This window comes from Aquarana catesbeiana, linkage group LG02 (genome assembly GCF_042186555.1).
Source record: "Aquarana catesbeiana isolate 2022-GZ linkage group LG02, ASM4218655v1, whole genome shotgun sequence".
NCBI lineage: Eukaryota > Metazoa > Chordata > Amphibia > Anura > Ranidae > Aquarana > Aquarana catesbeiana.
Genome location: NC_133325.1, coordinates 542986739 through 543007102, shown reverse-complemented (window position 1 = coordinate 543007102; position 20364 = coordinate 542986739). Strand labels below are relative to the sequence as shown.

Here is a 20364-nt window from a genome sequence, read left to right as displayed (position 1 = left end):
ATGGGGGGTGCTAGGAGCAGAGTGGAGAGAGCTGTGGATGGGGGGGTCCTAGGAGCAGAAGGGTGAGAGCTGTGGATGGGGGGGTGCTAGGTGCAGAGGGGTGAGAGCTGTGGATGGGAGGGTGCTAGGTGCAGGGGGGTAAGAGCTGTGGATGGGGGGTGCTAGGTGCAGAGGGGTATAAGCTGTGGATGGGGGGGGTGCTAGGTGCAGAGGGGTGAGAGCTGTGGATTGGGGGGTGCAGAGGTGTGAGGGCTGTGGATGGGGGGGGGAGCAAGGTGCAGAGGGGTGAGAGCTGTGGATGGGAAGTGCTGAGCGGAAAGAGATGTGAATTAGGGGTACAAAGAGGTGGGGGTTGCTAGGAGCAGAGGGGTGAGAGCCGTGGATGGAGAAGGGGAGGTGCTAAGTGCAGAGGGATGAAAGCTATGGATGGGGGTGCTAGGTGCAGAGAGGTGAGAGCTTTGATTGGGGGCTACTAGGTGCAAAGCGGTGAGAGCTGTGGATGGGGGGGGCAGCTATGTGCAGGGGGGTGAGAGCTGCGGATGGGGGGTGCTAAGAGCACAGGGGTGAGAGCTGTGGATGTGGGGTGCTTCTGTGGGTCCAGAGGGGTGAGAGCTGTGGATGGGGGGTGCTAGGAGCAGAGGGGTGAGAGCTGTGGATGTGGGGTGCTACTGTAGGTGCAGAGGGGTGAGAGCTGTGGATGGGGGGTGCTAGGAGCAGACACGTGAGAGCTGTGGGGGGGTGCTTGATGCAGAGGGGTGAAAGCTGTGGATGGGGAGGGGGGGTGCTAGGTGCAGAGCGGTGAGGGGACGGGGGGTGCTATGTGCAGAGGGGTGAGAGCTGTGAATGGGGGTTGCTAGGTACAGAGGGGTGGGAGCTGTGGATTAGAGGGGGGTGCAAGGTGCAGAGGGGTGAAGGCTGTGGATGGGGGGGGTCAAGCTGCAGAGGGGTGAGAGCCGTGGATGGGGAGTGCTAAGTGCAGAGCGGTGAGAGCTGTGAAATAGAGATGCTAGGTGCAAAGAGTTGAGAGCTATGGATGGGGGGGGGGGTGCTAGGAGCAGACACGTGAGAGCTGTGGAAGGGTGAGAGCTATGGATGGGGAGGGGCTAGGTGCAGAGTGGTGAGAGCTGTGGATGGGGAGTGCTAAGTGCAGAGGGATGAGAGCTATGGATGGGGGGTGCTAGGTGCACAGGGGTGAGAGCTGTGGATGGGGGGTACTGGGTGCAAAGCAGTGGATGGGGGGTACTGGGCGCAAAGCAGTGAGAGCTGTGGATGGGGGGTACTAGGTGCAGAGGGGGTGAGAGCTGTGGATGGGGGGTGCTAGGAGCAGAGGGGTGAGAGCTGTGGATGGGTGGTGCTAGGTGCAGAGGGGTGACAGCTGTGGATGGGGAGGGGCTAGGTACAGAGTGGTGAGAGCTGTGGATGGGGAGGGGCTAGGTGCAGAGTGGTGAGAGCTGTGGATGGGGAGTGCTAAGTGCAGAGGGGTAAGAGCTGTGGATGGGGGGATGCAAGGTTCAGAGGGGTGAGAGCTGTGGATTGGGAGGGCTAAGTGCCAAGCGGTGAGAGCTGTGAAATAGGGGTGCTAGGTGCAGACACGTGATAGCTGTGGAAAGTAGGGGGGTACTAGGTGCAGAGGGGTGAGAGCTGTGGATGGAGGGGGGGTGCTAGGTGCTGAGTGGTGAGAGCTGTGGATGGGGAGTGCTATGTGCAGAGGGGTAAGAGCTGTGGATGGGGAGTACTAAGTGCAGAGGGGTAAGAGCTGTGGATGGGGAGTGGGGAGTGCAAAGGGGTGAAAGCTGTGGATGGGGGGATACTAGGTGCAAAGGGGTGAGAGCTGTGGATGGAGGGGGGGTGCAAGGTGCAGAGGGGTGAGAGCTGTGGACATTGAAGATTGGGGTCTGTCTGTAAAAGAATCCGACCTCAGCTGTGTGCAGTGTGGGGAAGAACAGCTCTGATGAGTGCCCTGCCAGCAGTCACCCCATCCTCTGCCCTGCCGACGCCATGCTCTGCTTACCCCATCCCATGCCCTGCTGATCCTGTCCTATGTCCAGCTAAACCCATCCTCTGCCCTGCTGATAACTGTCCTATATCCTGCTGACCCCAGCCAATGACCCCTGTCTTCTATCCTGCTCACCCCGTCTCCTCTGCCCCACTGACCCTGTCCTCTGCCACGTGTACCCCTTTCCTATGCCCCACTGTCCTTTTACACCTCCCTGCTGACCCCTGTACAATGCGCTGTGACCCCTGTACAATGCGCTGCTGACCCCATTCTCTACCTTGCTGATCCCTGTCCTATGCCCTGTTGGCCCATCCTCTGCCCTGTTGGCCCATCCTCTGCCCTGCTGACCCCATCCTTTGTACTGCTAACCCTTGTACACTGCCTTGCTGACCCCCTGTCTTCTGCCCTGCTGACCTCCAATTCTCCACCCTACAAAATGCTGACCCTATCCTCTGCCCCCTCGATATTTTTTATTGTACCCTCACATCAGACAGGTTAGATCTGGTCCTGGTGCGGAGTTGGACGCACCAAGCTGCCTGTTCTCATTTTGCACTGGTAATTAACCAGACACTGGGAAATGCTCATTTAAAGGTGTAGGAATTGGGACTGATCTGAGGTGTGAAGGTGCAGGAATTGGGCTGATCTGAGGTGTGAAAGTGCAGGGATTGCGCTTATCTGAGGCGCGAAGGTGCAGTTATTGAGGTGATCCGAGAAGTGATGGTGCAAGAATTAGGGCTGATCTGAGGTGTGAAGGTGCAGGAATTGGGGTGATCTGAGGGTTGAATTTGCAGGGCTGATCTGGGATTTGACAGTGCAAAAGTCCCTCTTTGCCATGGAAATGAACCTAATCTCATAAAAAACATTTCCACCGCATTTGTGAAGAAGGCTTCAGGGCGCCCAAGAAAGTCCAGCAAGCGCCAGGACCATCTCCTACAGTTAATTCAGCTACGGGTTTGGGGCATCACCAGTTCAGAACTTGCTCAGGAATGGCAGCAGGCAGGTGTGAGTGTATCTGCAAAGACTTTTGGAGGATGGCCTGGCGTCAAGGGCAACAAAGAAACTACACTGATCTGCAAAAGGTACAGTGAATGTACTGCCAAGGACTGGGGTAAAATCATTTTCTCTGATGAATCGCCTTTCCGATTGTTTGGGGTTTCTGCAAAAAAACCTTGTCCGGAGCAGAAAAGGTGAGCGCTACCATCCTGTGTCATGCCAACAGCAAAGCATCCTAAAACCATTTATGTGTGGGGTCGATTCTCAGGCAAGAGAGTGGGCTCACTCGCAATTTTGCTTGAAGAGGAACTGCAGTCTACTCACATAATTTGTAATACAAACATCTTTGCCATTCTGAAGCTTCCATCCAACCACTTTGCATATTATTTTATATATACTGTGATTCTGTACTTGCCAAATATGCTGCAGAAATCTCCCTCCACTGAGTCTGGCTGCAATCATTTTAACTGTGGACAGCTGAAGCTGCTGCCTGTTAACTTCCTGGATTTACACAGAGGCACACCTCCAGCCCTGCAGCTCTCATTGGCCCTCTTAATACTCACAACCCCCCCTCCCCCTTTCTTCCTGGCAAACACTCACGAGAGAGAGAAAGAGAGAGAGTTGTGCATGATGTCATACGCCTAGGCTTTTTTCCAGACAAGATACAGGAAGTGGGCTGTATAAGGTATTTACTGGCAGAAAAAAATGTTTTATTATCCAAAGTTAAAACAAGGGCACAAGATTTAATGGAAAGATTAAAAAAATGACTGAAGTTCAGCTTTAACACAGCCATGAATAAAGAATAGTACAAAAACATCCTCAGAGAGCAACTTCTCCCAACCATCCAAGAACAGTTTGGTGACTAACAATGCCTTTTCCAGCATGATGGACCACCTTGACATAAGGCAAGTGGCTTGGGGAACAAAACATTGACATTTTGGGTCCATGACCAGGAAAACTCCCCAGACATTAATCCCATTGAGAACTTGTGGTCAATCCTCAATAGGCAGGTTAACCAAAAAAACAACAAATTCTGACAAACTCCAAGCATTGATTATGCAAGAATGGGCTGCTATCAGTCAGGATGTGGCCCAGAAGTTGATTGACAATGTAACGAGCCCCTGCTCGCTCGGTTCCACTCTCCCGACACTCCTCTGCAGCTATAGAATCAGGTTGCAGATCGCAACATCTGATTGTTCGGTCATCCAATGCTCCGGGATTAGAGCTACAGCTATGTGCCGTTCTAACCCAGTTGTGATAGCTCAGAACAAACACCAGGCAGGCTGTATGTAAGTTCAAACAGGAATCTCTTTTATTGCAAAATACAGGCTCTTTTATACAATAAGAGAGGAGGTGTATACCTCCTGCTCATATTACTCTGAACATACACTTGTGACCAGAAACCTAATTAACATGGGCTAATTAACTAATCCCTTTAGACAGCCTAGATGACTCAGACATGACCTTTAGGTCAGACTGGCTGTCTTGTAGCTCAGAAAACCCAATCAACATTATCACAATAGCAGAGTTAATTACAGCATTCTGTTTTTATTGAAAATTTAATTAACACAAACAATGGGGATCTAATGACTCTTAGATTCCATACTAGAGACTTATTTACAATACACATTCTAGCAGACAACAGACAGCTAGCTGAAATTGATGACATTAGCATTTAACAGTAGGAGTCCCAACGGTATGAATCAGTCACTATTCTAATATGGCATATAAAGGGTTCCCAGAGTCTTGTGTCTTGGGGGGACATGGAGCTAAATCCAAAGTAACACCAACCCCAGTGTCCCCAGAGTCTGTGTGTCCTGGGGGACTAGGACCCGAATCCACAGTAATACCACCTAAAGGGTCCCCAGGCATACAGCTCACAAAGAGCACCATTACCCCAAATGCCAGGGCCCACGATCGATCGGCAGGAGGCTAGCATTCAGTCCCCTCCAAAAGTCTCTCTCCCGGCTAGGTCTGTCACAGACAACATGCCAGGGTGAATTGCAGAGGTCTTGAAAAAGAAGGGTCAACGCTGCAAATATTGACACTTATAAAAATGCTTGTAATTTTACTTCAGTATACGACATCTGACAAAAAGATCCTAAAACACTGAAGCAACAGACTTTGTGAAAATTAATATTTGTGTCATTCTCAAAACTTTTGGCCAGAGCTGTACATTTTTTTGTGTTAACTTAAAGTACAGGGAGTAATTTTTAATTAACTGGAGTACTGAGATACATTTTTATACTTGCAGTGATTTTACTTGGAGTACTGGGAGTAACCAGGAGTACTGAGGGTGATCTAGAATACTGAAAGTACTTAGGGGTACTGGAGTAGCTAGAGGTAACTTTAGTGTTGGGAGCAACTGGGAGTATTTTGAAATAACTTGAAGTACTGGATAGTGACTCGGTGTACTGGGAGCAACTGTAAGAAATTTAGAATAACATTGCAGTGCTTGGAGTAATATTAACAGAGTGCTGTGAGTGACCTGGGGTAACTTGAGTATTGACTTGGAGTACTGGGTACCAGTGGAGGCTCATCCATGGGGCTACTGGGACAATGCCCAACCCAAAAAAATAAGTAAACAAAAATTAACTGTAATTATTTAGCAACAGCAGCACTGTGCTGCTGTTCCTACTTGCTAGGTAGATTTGAAAAAAAAAGTCTAATCTGCCTAGCAACAGGACATCGGTCCGAAAAATCATTAAAAAGTAATATCTAGAACACTGTAAAATGAATTCTCCACCCTTATTGGCTGCTCCAACATTCTATTCTGTGAATAGGACCCTGCAAGGGCGGTGTTCTATCGAGAAGTGCCCGGAATGAACGGCACATGCGCCGTACGGAACAGCACAACAGCTAAGTTTATGATCAGCTGTTGTGTTGGCGAGACGGTGCCTGCGCACAATAGCCGATGGAAGACATTTTTCTGTCAGATTGTGGCTGGCGACGCATGTTCATAAGCTGTTCCATACTGCATATGCGCCATTCGTCCCGGGCACTTCTCGATAGAACAGCGGCCTAAAATACTGACCCTGGCCCGCCTAGTCCATTTGGTCCCTCCCTGGGGGGGAGCCGAGCCATGTCCCCCCCTGGTCTCTCCCTCTCCAGCAGTCTTTCCACTCTCCACCAGGGACCCTGCCCCAGCCCACCATCTTGTACATAGGGGAGGAGGATGACACGGGTGATCAGTACAATGGAGGAGAAGAGAAAGAGCAGCACAGCTTCTGCCAGGATGTGTCATATGCGAGTTCAGATGAAGGGAAGGAGGGGCTCAGCCAGGGACAGTCAGATAATTTGCTGGCACAGTGGCACTGGCAGGCTGGAGATCAGCATCATTCGTGACCCTACACTAACCCCTGACACATGATGAGCCATGGAAATGTGATGTCCCTTGTTTTTGGAACTGACCAGCTTCCATGAACATCATAATCTATCAAAAAAAGTTTATCCACAGATAACGCTGAACGGGTCTCTTGCAAAGCACAGCTGTGTCGGCAAGGTAAGAGCTCTGACCATAAATCACAAGGAGCTCACAGGAACACACAGTCAATGATTATTCTGCAATTAGTCTGCATCCATAGATAACAGATAAGGCTGAACAGGTCCCTTCCAAAGCTCAGCAGAGTGGACAGAGTAGGAGCTCTGACCCAGCCATAAATCACAGACAGTACACAGACAGTCATTAATCTGCAATTAGGCTTAATGTACACCACTTCAACCCTGGAAGATTTGACTGCTGAATGACCAGGCCATTTTTTGCGATTCGGCACTGCGTCGCTTTAACTGACAATTGCGCAGTCGTGCGGTGCTGCATTAAAAAAAAATTGACGTCCTTTTTTTTCCCCCACAAACAGAGCTTTCTTTTGGTGGTATTTGATCATCTCTGTGGTTTTTATTTTTTGCGCTATAAACAAAAAAAACAGCGACAATTTTGAAAAAACACAATATTTTGTACTTTTTTTTAAAAAAAGCTAATTTTTTCTCAGTTGAGGCCGATATGTATTCTTCTACGGATTTTTGGTAATAAAAAACGCAATAAGCGTATATTGATTGGTTTGCGCAAAAGTTAAAGTTATAGCGTCTACAAAATAGGGGATAGATTTATAACATTTTTATTATTCTTATTTTTTTACTAGTAATGGCGGTAATCTGCGATTTTTATCGGGACTGTGACATTATGGCGGACACATCCGACACTTTTGACACATTTTTGGGACCACTGGCATTTATACAGCGATCAGTGCTATAAAAATGCACTGATTACTGTAAACATGTCACTGGCAGGGAAAGGGTTAACACTAGGGGGCGATCAAGGTGTTAATTGTGTTCCCTGTGTGTGTTTCTAACTGGGGGGGAGGGGACTGACCTAGAGGAAATGACAGATCATGATTCCTACCTATTAGGAACTCACAATCTGTCTCTCCTCACAGAACGGAACAGGGATTTGTGTGTTTACACACACCCGTCCCTGTTCTGTCTCTCATGCCCACGATCACTCATGGCCGGCAGTCATCGCGGCGATGGGCCACGAGCATCGGCACCCCTGCAGTGCAGCGGGCGTGGTGCACGCGCGCCTGCTATCACGCTTAAAGGGGCCAACGTATAGCTAAGATGGCTAGCGGGATCGTGCCGACCTGCCGCCATATGACGGCGGCTGGTCGGCAAGCGGTTAACTTCATCTGAGTGACTTATCTTGACAGTTAGAAACTGGCGTCTAAAAACGTCCATTTAGCCGCGTTTACATGCCACGTTTGCATCTAGAAGCGTTTGTAAAAGAAAAGAAAAAAACTCACTGGCTTGGGCTGGGCACTGGATGGCTGCAAGCAGGGTCAGTACAAGGGTTGGGAGGGGGCGCTAGGTTGTGAGCAGGAAAATCTGCCCACAAAATCTAGTTGTAACACTTGTATGCCCCTGTTGCCTGCCCAAAACAAAGATTATGTGCCCCTGCTCGTTGCTCTGTGGCAGCAGATACACCCCTTTCTCCCCCCCCCCCCACAGATGGGAGATGGTATAGTCCCAGCGACAGTATATGTCTGCGGGGTAGTAAGAACCTCACACTGCAGCATCGATCATTGGGTCCCACCCAGCAAACAGCAGAGACCTCCTCCAAGGCAGAGTAAAGATGTGTACAGCACGGATGGGAGGCTGGATCCTCTGCCACTGTAAGACTCCACTGCCCTGCATACTGTGATGTGAACCTGCTCTGTACTTTTCGGTGCAGGTTTATTGAAAGTGAAAGTAAAATTCTTGAATAGGTTAGGAATCATTGTGACATTTCAGGTGCTACATAGATGTAAGATTACCAAAATTGGGAACAATCAGCGCAAACACACAAGAAAGATTTAGAGAAAAATGCAAGCTGAACACTAAGGGTTAACACCAAGCCCATAAATCATATTAAAAAACTAAATTAAGTGCAGCGCAAATATTATAAAACTATATGATATGTACTGGAAATGATAGTCCATATGAACAAGAAGCACAATCCTCCTGAAGTAAAAACTTCCTTCAGTAAAACTTCTTATTATGGAACAGAAAGCTTCTCCGCTAAAGGTGCATATGATATGCTTACCAGATAGTAGAATCTTACAGACATGGATTCCATACACTCAGGGTCCCCACTGCTCCGATCCTCTGGTTGACATCACTGATTCCCCACCGGTGACTCTCCACAGCACACTCACTTTAGCCAGGATTTAACCTGGCGTGCTTCTGCATCATTGTCCTGAGCCATCTGATGTCTTGACCTCTCTTGGCTTGGGTCCAAGCGGCTAATGTGAGTGTGCTGTGGAGAGTCACCGGTGGGGAATCAGTGATGTCAACCAGAGGATCGGAGCAGTGGGGACCCTGAGTGTTTGGAATCCATGCCTGTAAGGTTCTACTATCTGGTAAGCATATCTTATGCACCTTTAGCGGAGAAGCTTTCTGTTCCATAATAAGAAGAAGTTTTACTGAAGGAAGTTTTTACTTCAGGAGGATTGTGCTTCTTGTTCATATGGACTATCATTTCCAGTACATATCATATAGTTTTATAATATAGTTTTATAATATTTGCGCTGCACTTAATTTCGTTTTTTAATTTTGCTACATAGATGTAATCCACATACACATTATATCTTCTAAAATAATGATTTTTAATAAGATATAATGTGTATGTGGATTACATCTATGTAACACCTGAAATGTCACAATAATTCCTAACCTATTCAAGAATATAAGAATATTCAACTCCAAGAATACAGAAGTCCACTCTTGCAATGTGGGGGAGAGTGGTATAGCCTTTTTTTACTTACCTGATATTATGCTTCAGCTAGCTCCAGTGTTCTCCTCCTCCCTAAACATCATCACATATAAAGGAAGATTAACCCTGTATGGTATGAAGTGGAGGCTGGAGTGTGACCAATGTCATTCCTAACATACACAGGAGCTGCAGGGGACAGAACTGCAGAGAGCCCGTTGAAGCAAGGGATAAGGTAAAGTTGGGTACACACAGATCAGAATTCATCGGGTTCAGCAGGGGCTGAATTTTGATCTGTGTGTACCCCTCTATGTTAGGCAGGACCCCGTTGTTATATTATCTTCTGCTGGAAATCCTTGCTCAATTAGCTGCTTGCAGCCAAACAGCACTAGTGTTGACCAGTGTATTCTGACAGGGGACAGCCCCTACTGTCAGAATACAATGTCCCAGTGAGGGGGGATTCCCAAATCCACCCACTTGTGTGGAGGGAGGAATCTTGTCAGCCACTTGCTTGAGCCTCATCTTGATCTAGCAATTTGCACAAGAGCAGTTGCTCTCTGATGGACTGTTTGTTTTAAGTGCATTGCTTTGCACTATACATTTGACTTGCAGCACTGGAAGTGTGTGTCTGTGTGTGTGTGTGGAGTTTGAGCTTACTTCTTGTGTCTGTAGTCTTTTCGTGTGTGTGTGTGTGTGTGTGTGTGTGTGTGTGTCTGAACTGGTGTTGGGGTATAAACACAAGCAATTTATTAAGAATTTGCTTCATTACTCTCTTTTGTCACCTTAAGATATTTCAAGCAGAGTGAGATCTTGAAGCAATGCACTAACCTCATCAACTGTTTGTGCTGGGTGAAGACGGAAATTGACTGTTGCTCTTGCCATGTGTGGGATCACATTGGACTGAAAAAAAAATAAAAAAATTATGAAAAACAGAAAATGAAAGCAGGTATTTTCATACCAGGTACGGGCTCATCTCGTATTGCAGGAAAAAGTAGTCCTGCAATGTGAACTATGTTATGCTAATAATTACTTCTAATCCTCTTTTTCATCTTCCCTTTCACCTTACAGGTGGACCTGCTGACCGATATTGAGGCAAGTGAGGTGAAGGGGTGTTCTGCAAGCTGCTTTTTAGTATTTAAAGTAATTGAAATTTTTACCTCCACTAAGGCTCACCTTCAGAGTCTGTCAATATACTATGACAGAGATGGATTAAATAATTTATTGTAGATATTAGAGGCCTTTAAGACTTCATTCACACTTGTGCAACCTAAAAATCATGCAATTTCCATTGCAACTTTACTCTGCGACTTGATGCGACTTTGGATGAGCGCGACTTTGTTACAACTTTGACCAATGTGACCCCTTTGTTTGTGCTCCACAAAGTCATTAGACATGTGCAGAACGGAAACGTTAGTTTCATTTGGTTTCTTTATTTCTAAATCTATTCCAAATTTTCAAAACATTTTGAGTCAGTCAAAAATTTATCAACTGACTCAAATTCTGTGCTGGTTGTTAAGGTGCGGAAGCTGGCCACCGCATCCTAATAACTGATGACTCATCAGCTGTCAGCGGGTTTCCCCACTGACAGCTGAATGTAAAAAATATTTAAAAATTAAAAAATGCCGGCATTGAAAAATAAATGAGAAAAATGGTGCCCCCTCCAATGCATACCAGGCCCTTTGGGTCTAGTATGTGTTTTAAGGGGAGCCCCACACCAACTTTTTTTTATCCGAGCATGCAGTCCAGCAGGTCAGGAAAGGGGGAGGGGAATGAGCAAGCGCCCACCCCCTCCTGAACCATACCAGGCTACATGCCCTCAACATGGGGGGGCCACATTGATAGGGACAAGGACCTCTTCCCCACAACCCTGGTCATCGGGTGGGGGTCCCCCTATGTGACTGAGTACCCCTACCCCTACTAGTACACTTGGTGAACACATGCGAGCGAAAAAAAAAAAATCACAATCATGCCTTATTCATGTCATAGGTTTTTGGTAGCACCTAGATTAGCAACTATTTTCAAGGATGAAGCACACGAAGGGCAAAATTAGAACCAAAATATCTGATGCACACCTTGATAATTCGTTAAGAATTACTACTACATCCATCGAACGAGACATCGATGCGATTGTTTATTAAAAACAGTGTCAAATATTGGACTAGTTTTATGTTGCCCTCTTACTTTGATAATAAAAAAAATATACCAAAAAAATAAGTTTTATTGCTACGATAGGTAAATTACCTATATCAGTGATCGTTAACTTGTGATCTTCTTTTTTTGCTCATCAGCTATCCTTAACCACTTAAGCCCCGGACCATTTGGCTGGCAAAAGATCAGAGCACTTTTTGCGATTTGGCACTGCGTCGCTTTAACTGACAATTGCGTGGTCGTGCGACGTGGCTCCCAAACAAAATTAACGTCCTTTTTTTCCCCAGAAATAGAGCTTTCTTTTGGTGGTATTTGATCACCTATGAGGTTTTTATTTTTTTTATAAACAAAGAAGAGCGACAATTTAGAAAAAAAATTGCATTTTTTACTTTCTGCTATAATAAATATCCCCAAAAAATATATAAAAAACATTTATTTTTCCTCAGTTTAGGCCGATACGTATTCTTCTACATATTTTTGGTAGAAAAAAAAAACAAAAACGCAATAAGCGTTTATTGATTGGTTGGTGCAAAAGTTATAGCGTCTACAAAATAGGGGATAGTTTTATGGCATTTTTATCAATAATTTTTTTTTTTTTTTTACTAGTAATGGCGGCGATCAGCGATTTTTTTTTTTTTTTTATCATGACTGCGACATTATGGCGGACAGATCAGACACTTTTGGCGCTATTTTGGGACCATTCACATTTATACAGCGATCAGTGCGATTAAAAATGCATTGATTACTGTGTAAATGTGACTGGCAGTGAAAGGGTTAACCACTAGGGGGCAGTGAAGGGGTTAAGTGTGTCCTAGGGAGTGATTCTAACTGTGGGGGGGAGGGGCTACGTGTGACACGACACTGATCATTACAGGGAGCGGTGATCACTGTCCTGTCACTGGGCAGAACGGGGAAATGCTTGTTTACATCAGCATTTCCCTGTTCTTCCTTTCCGTGAGATGATCGCGGGTATCCCTGCGGACATCGAGTCCGCTGGACCCGCGATCACACTCACGGAGCTTGCGCGCCCGCAAACCGCTTCTTAAAGGGCAACGTACAGGTACGTTAGTATGCCTGTACATGCCCTTCTGCCGACGTATATTTGCGTGAGCCGGTCGGCTAGCGGTTAAGCTGGGTTTTAACAGTTTTTTTTGGGTTGCAGAAAAAAAAACTGACAGCTCTGGTCGGAGCCACTGTTCTAACCATGCAAGGTTAGTTTAGCGATCTCCCCTGCTGAGCTGCTGTGTTCTGACAGGCGGATGCCACCTTGCCAGAACACTCCAATCAGCGCTGAATGGGAGTTGGTCGGATGCTGGCTTCCCAGCATGCACATCTGACAGAAACCGGTTGCAAATACATGCGCAAGCTACAGAACCCCGTCAAGGTACCCCAGTATTTTCTGTAGTCCTAACTCTAAATTTTGAGAGCCTCCACAGTGGAAGCACATGCATTATAATGGATAGTCAGAGGGCAGGTGAGCCTAGAGGGAGCCTACCCCTCCTTAAATGCACAGGAGCACACTGGACATCCAGCATATAGCACCATGGCAGCAAAGGTGTCCAGTGCATCCCCTCACCAATATTTCAACAGTACAAACAAATGGCCACTGCCCTCACCTATAACTGGCCTTTGCAGCAATGAGCACATGGAAGGGCAACGCATGCTAAACCTTTTAAACAATGTCTGTATGCATGAGGGGCAGGAAGGATTGGCCAATCACATGACCACCGTGATTGGCTGTCACAGTCACGTGATCGTACGAACTGAAATTGCCAGCTCAGTCACTGAGAGTGCACAGTGAGCATGCTCTCAGTACATTATCCTCCACCATTTATAGATATATATGGCTGGTGTGTGAGCATTAAAGCCCACCCCATTTGTTACTGCACATATTCATTGTGTGGGTGGCAAGACGTTAAAGGGGAATGTCTCACCCCTTCCAAACCCCAGAAGTTGTACTTGGTTGGGGTTAGATGGTGAATACCTGGGATCCTCTGGTGCAGGCAATTTGTGAAAAATGGGCTCTTTTCAGCTGATATGCCTGTGCAAGGACCCCTGCATTTAGGGCATGAAATAGAGGGACCATTTTGAGTGGCCATCCTAAGTGGAAAATAGCGGCTCTTCTGCCACCGCCCCAGAAGAAGCGTTAAATGCACCACATCGCAGAGGGTGCATTTTCCAAGGATGGAAAGCTCCATTTTCATGAGCAATGTGCTCATCTGAGCCTTAGATCCCTGAAAGGAAAAGCATTTTTTCAACCACAGCAGATGGGCCAAGCAAAGCCGGAATCATGCAACTGCTGACTACATAATCCAGGGTTGATACGAACACTCTAATGCTGCGTACACACGATCGGACATTCCGACAAAAAAATCCTGGATTTTTTTCCGACGGATGTTGGCTCAAACAACAACACGTACGACGGCAAAATAAAAGGGAAGTTCAATACAAAGTGCGCCACCCTTTGGGCTCCTTCTGTTAATCTCGTGTTTATCTCGTATTAGTAGAAATTTGGTGAGACACGATTCAAGCTTTTCAGCCTCGTGCTTTTCAGTTCATTACTGCTCTTCAGTTTGTGCTTGTGGGTTCGTATCTGTTTTTCAGTGTGTGTAGTCAGTTCCTATCTGTTTTCCAGTGCGTTCTTGTCCGCTCGTTTCTGATTTTCAGCTCGCTCTTCTCAGGCCTTTCTGATCTTCAGTGTGTTCTGTTCTGACCAGCCGACTGTTTTCTAGCCATGTTGCGGGTACGTACTCATCGTAGAGTTCGTGCTGTGCAGGGGCTTGGTGTTGGGGTTCTTACTTTGACCCAAGCCCAGTCCATGAAAAGGGAGGAGGAGTAGTTCATGAACCAAGAATTGGTTACTCCAGCGTGACCAATTCTCTCACATGCCTTTGTTGCGGGAGATCCAGGAGAATAATCCTGATGATTTCAGGAATTATCTCCGGATGATGGTCCCCGTTTTTCACCATCAGTTGGCTTTGCTGTCCCCCTATATTACCAGGCAGGACACCTGCATGTGGCAAGCCATCACTCCCGAGCAGAGGCTAGTTGCTACGTTGCGGTACTTGGCGATGGGAGAAGTCTGCAGGACATCAGGTTCTCAACAGGCATCTCCCCCCAGGCTCTGGGGATCATTACTCCAGAGACCTGTTCTGCAGAAGAACTATATTAACCCCTTCCCGCCGACCGTACGCAGATATGCGTACTCGGCTTTCCAGGTTATACCGGGGTGATGCCCGCAGCTGCAGGCATCATCCCGGTACTGTTGTTTACAGCGGGCGATCGGCTACCCGAGTATAACAACTGATGCAGCTAAAAGCCGCTCGGTTGTTATACCGGAGGAGCGGGAGGACATCCCCCCCTCCCGCCGCTGGGAGGCCCGGTGTCTGATTGTGTGCCTTCGGAGGCTGGGGGCGGGCTGGAACAAAGCTGTGGACGGCTTCGTTCCAGCCTTCTCGTTGTAAACGCGGAAGCGACGTCATGACGTCACTTCACGTTTACTCGGCTGCCAATGGCGCAGAATTTAAAAAAGTACACAGTATTCAGAATCGCCGTTTTCGGCGATCTGAATACTTTGAAGTGTAAAGGAGGGATCGGGGGTCTTTTAGACCCCCGATCCCTCCATAAAGAGCACCTGTCACCACCTATTACTGTCACAAGGGATGTTTACATTCCTTGTGACAGCAATAAAAGTAAAAAAAAAATTTTATAAAGTAAAAAAATAAATTAAATAAATTAAAAAAAAAAAAATTTTTTAAAGTGCCCCTGTCCCCGCGAGCTTGCGCAGCGAAGAAAACGCATACGGAAGTCGCGCCCGCATATGTAAACGGTGTTCAAATCACACATGTGAGGTATCGCCGCGATCGTCAGAGCGAGAGCAATAATTCTAGCCCTAGATCTCCTCTGTAACTCAAATCTGGTAACCGTAAAAAAATTTTAAAGCGTCGCCTATGGAAATTTATAGGTACCGTAGTTTGTCGCCATTCCACGAGTGCGTGCAATTATAAAGGGTGACATGTTTGGTATCTATTTACTCGGCATAACATCATCTTTCACATTATACAAAAAAATTGGGGTAACTTTACTGTTTGGATTTTTTTTAATTCATGAAAGTGTCCCTTTTCCAAAAATTTGCGTTTAAAACACCGCTGCACAAATACCGTGTGATAAAAAATATTGCAACAATCGCCATTTTATTCTCTAGATTCTCTGCTAAAAAAACATATTTAATGTTTGGGAACTCTAAGTAATTTTCTAGCAAAAAATACGGATTTTAACTTGTAAACACCAAATTTCAAAAATAGGCTTAGTCATGAAAGGGTTAAGGTAAGTTTTCTCCTTTAACACCACATTCTATGTATTTAATGTTTGCTAATGTATTGTATTAATTTCATCATTCCCTAATTACCATTATTGTAATATGCTGTGAATGTCCCCTTTGTCCTCATGCATGCTGGAAGTTTTTAAAGTTCCTTTTTTGTCCTTCATGCATATTTGCCTTCACTAACCTCCCCAGCATGCTATCCTGGACCCATACACACCTAGCCTAGTCACTTAATGTATTTTGTCAGCTCCATAGTAGTGCTTTACCCTAAACACCCCCTAAAATGTGTACAAATGTTATTTGTGTAAAGCAGGGAGAGTGCAAGAGGCTTTTGGTTTCATTTGGAACCCTCCCTCCCCCCCAACCGCTAAGTCAACTGATACCAATCCTCTGTCTGCTGACTTTGCCAAACCCATACACACTATACCTACCTCTTTTGTGTTCATATTTTTGGATGAATTATCCAAAGCATGTAGTGCAAGCGCCTGCCTGAATACTTTCAAATGGTACTGTTTAAAGTTTTGTTCTATTATCTTTATAGGTAATTGCAGAATGTAAAAATGTGCTTCAATTTGTACAGTGTGTATTCATATTTTTGTATTATGACACTTCTTACCTGTCCAGTCTTACTTGTCCAGTGTAAGTAAGGAGGGGCTGGCCAAAGTAACACACATTATGTATGCATTCAGCTCTCAATGAAGTGGACAGGGTTACCTGTCCAAAACATAACCCCCCCCCCCCCCTAAAATTTTTACAATGGGCCATCAGAGGGGGTGAGGAATCTGATAAGTCGACCTCATACTTTTGTCTTTAAATACGCCTTAAAATCAGTGTTATACTGATGTTGGCCAAGAATGTTTGTGTCTAATCTGCTTGCAATGTTATGTGCAAAAGTAGTAATTATTTTTTTTCTTGTTTGACTCCACAGTTTCCTTCAAACCCACAGGAATGGCAGACTGTGGCATCCCAGTTTGCCCAGCGGTGGGACTTTCCTAACTGCGAAGGGGCAATCGATGGGAAACACGTCCACATCGTCCCACCCCCCAACTCGGGGTCATACTATTATAATTACAAGGGGTTTAATAGTATTGTGATGTTGGCGGTGGTGTCAGTGACATACAAGTTTTTGTATGTGGACGTGGGGAAGAATGGCCGGGTGTCGGATGGTGGAGTCATCGCCCAGACGGAGTTTTACAGAGGGCTCCAGAATGGTGGCTTGGGCTTGCCACCTGTGGAAGACAACGTGGCTGGTCTTCCGTTTGTGATCGTCGCTGATGAAGTGTTTGGGCTAGGCAAACATCTGATGACAGAAAAAAAAAATTCAGGGGAAGAGTCCCACTGAGAAGAGGCACAGTCGGACCATGTTGCTTAATAAGGGATACATTTTATTAGAAAAATATATTTAATACAAAAAGAGCCAAGACCAGGTACCCACCACCAACACCAAGATCATATTAAAATTAGACAACATTGTCTGTTTAAGAGCAGCTGCATCACGCTTCAGTTATGCATGCACACACCTGTAACAAGGCTATTGTTAACCGGTTCAATACCGGGCAATTTCACCCCATTCCTTCCCAGGGCGATTTTTAGTTTTCAGCGCTGTCGCACTTTGAACGTCAATTGCGCGGTCATGCAACGTTGTACCCCAAAAAAATTGACGTCCTTTTTTCCCCACAAATAGAGCTTTCTTTTGGTGGTGTTTGATCGCCTCTGCGGTTTTTATTTTTTGCGCTATAAACAAAAGAAGAGCGACAATTTTGAAAAAAACACAATATTTTTTACTTTTTGCTATAATAAATATCCCAATTTTTTTTTTAAAAAACAAATTTTTTCCTCAGTTTCGGCCGATACATTTTCTTCTACATATTTTTGGTAAAAAAAATCGCAATAAGCGTATATTGATTGGTTTGCGCAAAAGTTATAGTGTCTACAAAATACGGGATAGATTTATGGCATTTTAAAAAAAAAATATTTATTTATTTTTTTAGCGGCGAACGCGATTTTTTTTCATGACTGCGACATTATGGCGGACACATCGGACACTTTTGACACATTTTTGGGACCATTCACATTTATACAGCGATCAATGCTATAAAATTGCATTGATTACTGTGTAAATGTGACAGGCAGTGCAGGGGTTAACCACTAGGGGGCGGGGAGGGGTTAATATGTTTCCCAGGGAATGATTCTAACTGAAGGGGGAGGGGACGCTCAAGGGGAGGAGACCGATCAGTGTTCCTCCGTTCTGGGAACACAGATCGCTCTCCTCAGAGCTGACAGGTTGTGGATCTGTGTGTTTACACACACAGATCCACGGTCCGGCCCGGTTAACGGGCAATCGCGGGTGCCCGGCGGCCATCGCGGCCGCCGGGCACACGCACCGGGTCCCGAGCAACGCGGCGCGCGCGCGCGCGCCCCCTAGACGGCCGGGAATCCCAGGACGTCATATGACGTCCACCCAGGATGGGAGATCCCATCTGTGGACGTCATATGACTATGGCTGGGTAGGGAAGTGGTTAATGGGATTAAATATTTGTGGATCAGACTAATGGTTTCAGTGACTTGCACCGTACATGACAAAGTCTGTCCAGTCACTGTATTTAGATAGAAACCCTTTTAACAAAAGACCCCTGTTTGAAGGGTAGTTGAGTCAAGTTGCTAGTCCCACAGAGATAGCCTTAATTAGAGTTATAACAAGACATAGCTGTCAGTGTGGAGAGATGATTATAGTCCACAGTTAGTATCCAGTCCAAAGACACAGAAATACAGTTTCCCAGAATGGGACTGCATGTATTTATAGGGTCTAACTGTTGGAAAAACAATAGCTCAATGACGTTATTTATGAAGTTGGCTAATACTGGCTGAGAAGTAACAAAAAGCAGGATGCAAAGTAAAAGGAGGCAGTTAAAGAACCTATGGTCCGCTCACCCGACCATTCATGGAGTGATATAATCACAGTCCTGTACTATCTTTCTCCGGTCCAGATGGCTGTATGTGCCGTCCTGTATGCTCCGTTTGTTGAGCAGGGGCCATGGGGCTCCAGAAAGCAGTTTGCTGTTAGCACTATATAAGTGTCAAGTCCTCTGGGCCACCATCCGCTTGTATCAGCCAAAGTAGTCACCGCTGGCTTCAGGCAATCAACTGCACATGCACAGGCATGATGAAATACGTCATCCACGACGCATAGAGCATCTCTATCGTGATGCCAAATCCGACATGTTTCACCAGGGACTCTGGTTTTTTTCAAGGATAGGAGAGGCATGAGTTTTGTTTCTATTTATACTGCATTCAATACCTCCCACTTTCAATTAGAGGTTGCTATACAAGGAATCACCACTAGATGTCATCTCCCATATAAAACATCACACTCTCTTTCTCTTCCACTATTCAGAGGCACTCAATTATGGCCATACATTTGCAGACACGGATCGATACGTTTTTTTTCAAAGTTAGAATTAAAAATAAAACAGGTTGACTTAATAAATATCTCAAATAGTAAAGATATAGAATCAGACCTATATAACGATAGACAAGGCAGAGAGGACAGAAAAGAGGGGCTAAATAAAGATTATGCGACTAATTGATTGCTATGCAACTTTTTCAGCAAACAGTCGCATATATCACTATGGATTGATTAGGGCTGAAAGACTGTGTATGTCGCTCTATATCTTTTATTACTATATTTTACTTTATACACAGTGGCTGTATTCAACAGAACAAAGGATATTCACATAGTGTGACATGCGTCCAATGCGGCTCAAAACAATGCAGATAGACTACTCAATCCGGATAGGGCCTAGACTTGCATCAGGTAGATTTACTTTAAGATAGTCAAAAATTATTATGAAAGTTATGCGATTATTACTTTCAGGATAACGCAAATTTAGCTAAACCTGGAAAAACGCATGTTTCAATAAAAATTAGATTAGGCCCAGAGGGGATGCATGTATGTATCTTAAGTAGTTGAATAACAGCTGCCTGAAGTATATAAAGAGACCACATACCTCAGATGTATATCATATATTGTTAGGCCCTAATCAATCCAAAAATGGCTGGAGGCTACATTCTGTGTTTAGACCTTTAGGCATGAGTGTATAGATCCTTTTGATATGGATGCCAGCAGCATTGCCATTATGGTAATCTGCGAAGTGTAACGCAAGTGGGGACATGTCCTCTCTTTTTTGTTTGTTATCTTCTTTGACTGCTTTTTTTATGCTTCTTAAATGTTCCCCGATGCGAACCCGGAGCTGTCTTTTGGTTTTTCCAATGTAATATTTGTGACATGGACACTCCAGCATGTAGATGACCAAGGAGGTTGCACAATTAATAAAATTCTTAATTTGGAATAAGGCACTGCGAGTCGCATCAGTGAACATTGTAGTCCTCTCAACAAATTTGCATACCTGGCAATGTCCGCAGGCATACATTCCCTTGAGGGGGGGGAAAATCTGATAACCAATCTGTCTTTCTTTTTCTGGTGTATTCTGAGTGTACAAGTACATCTTTTAAATTCCTTGCTCTCCTGGCAATCATTTGAGGGCGAGGACCAACAATTTCTTTCAGCATTGGCGATTTTTTTCAGTAGCCCCCAGTGCTTTTGAAGTATGCCTGTTACCTGTTTCCACTGTGCCCCATAATTGGTAATAATTCTTAATGGAG

The 20364-nt window shown here is 45.5% G+C and overlaps 1 protein-coding gene across 4 annotated transcripts in view; it reads right to left on the bottom strand.

Moving 5' to 3' along the window:
* PM20D1 (peptidase M20 domain containing 1) overlaps positions 1–20364 on the bottom strand; it is a 387280-nt gene that overhangs the window by 86059 nt on the left and 280857 nt on the right. For 3 of the 4 annotated variants that reach the window (XR_012241709.1, XM_073615880.1, XM_073615881.1), the window contains exon 10: positions 10059–10130. The exons of the other annotated variant lie outside the window; for it this stretch is intronic. Coding sequence is in view for 2 of the 3 variants with exons in the window: in XM_073615880.1 (XP_073471981.1) it covers positions 10059–10130 (72 nt within the window). In the remaining variant the exon portion in view is untranslated. The remainder of the gene's footprint in view (positions 1–10058; positions 10131–20364) is intronic. 4 annotated transcript variants of the gene reach the window in all.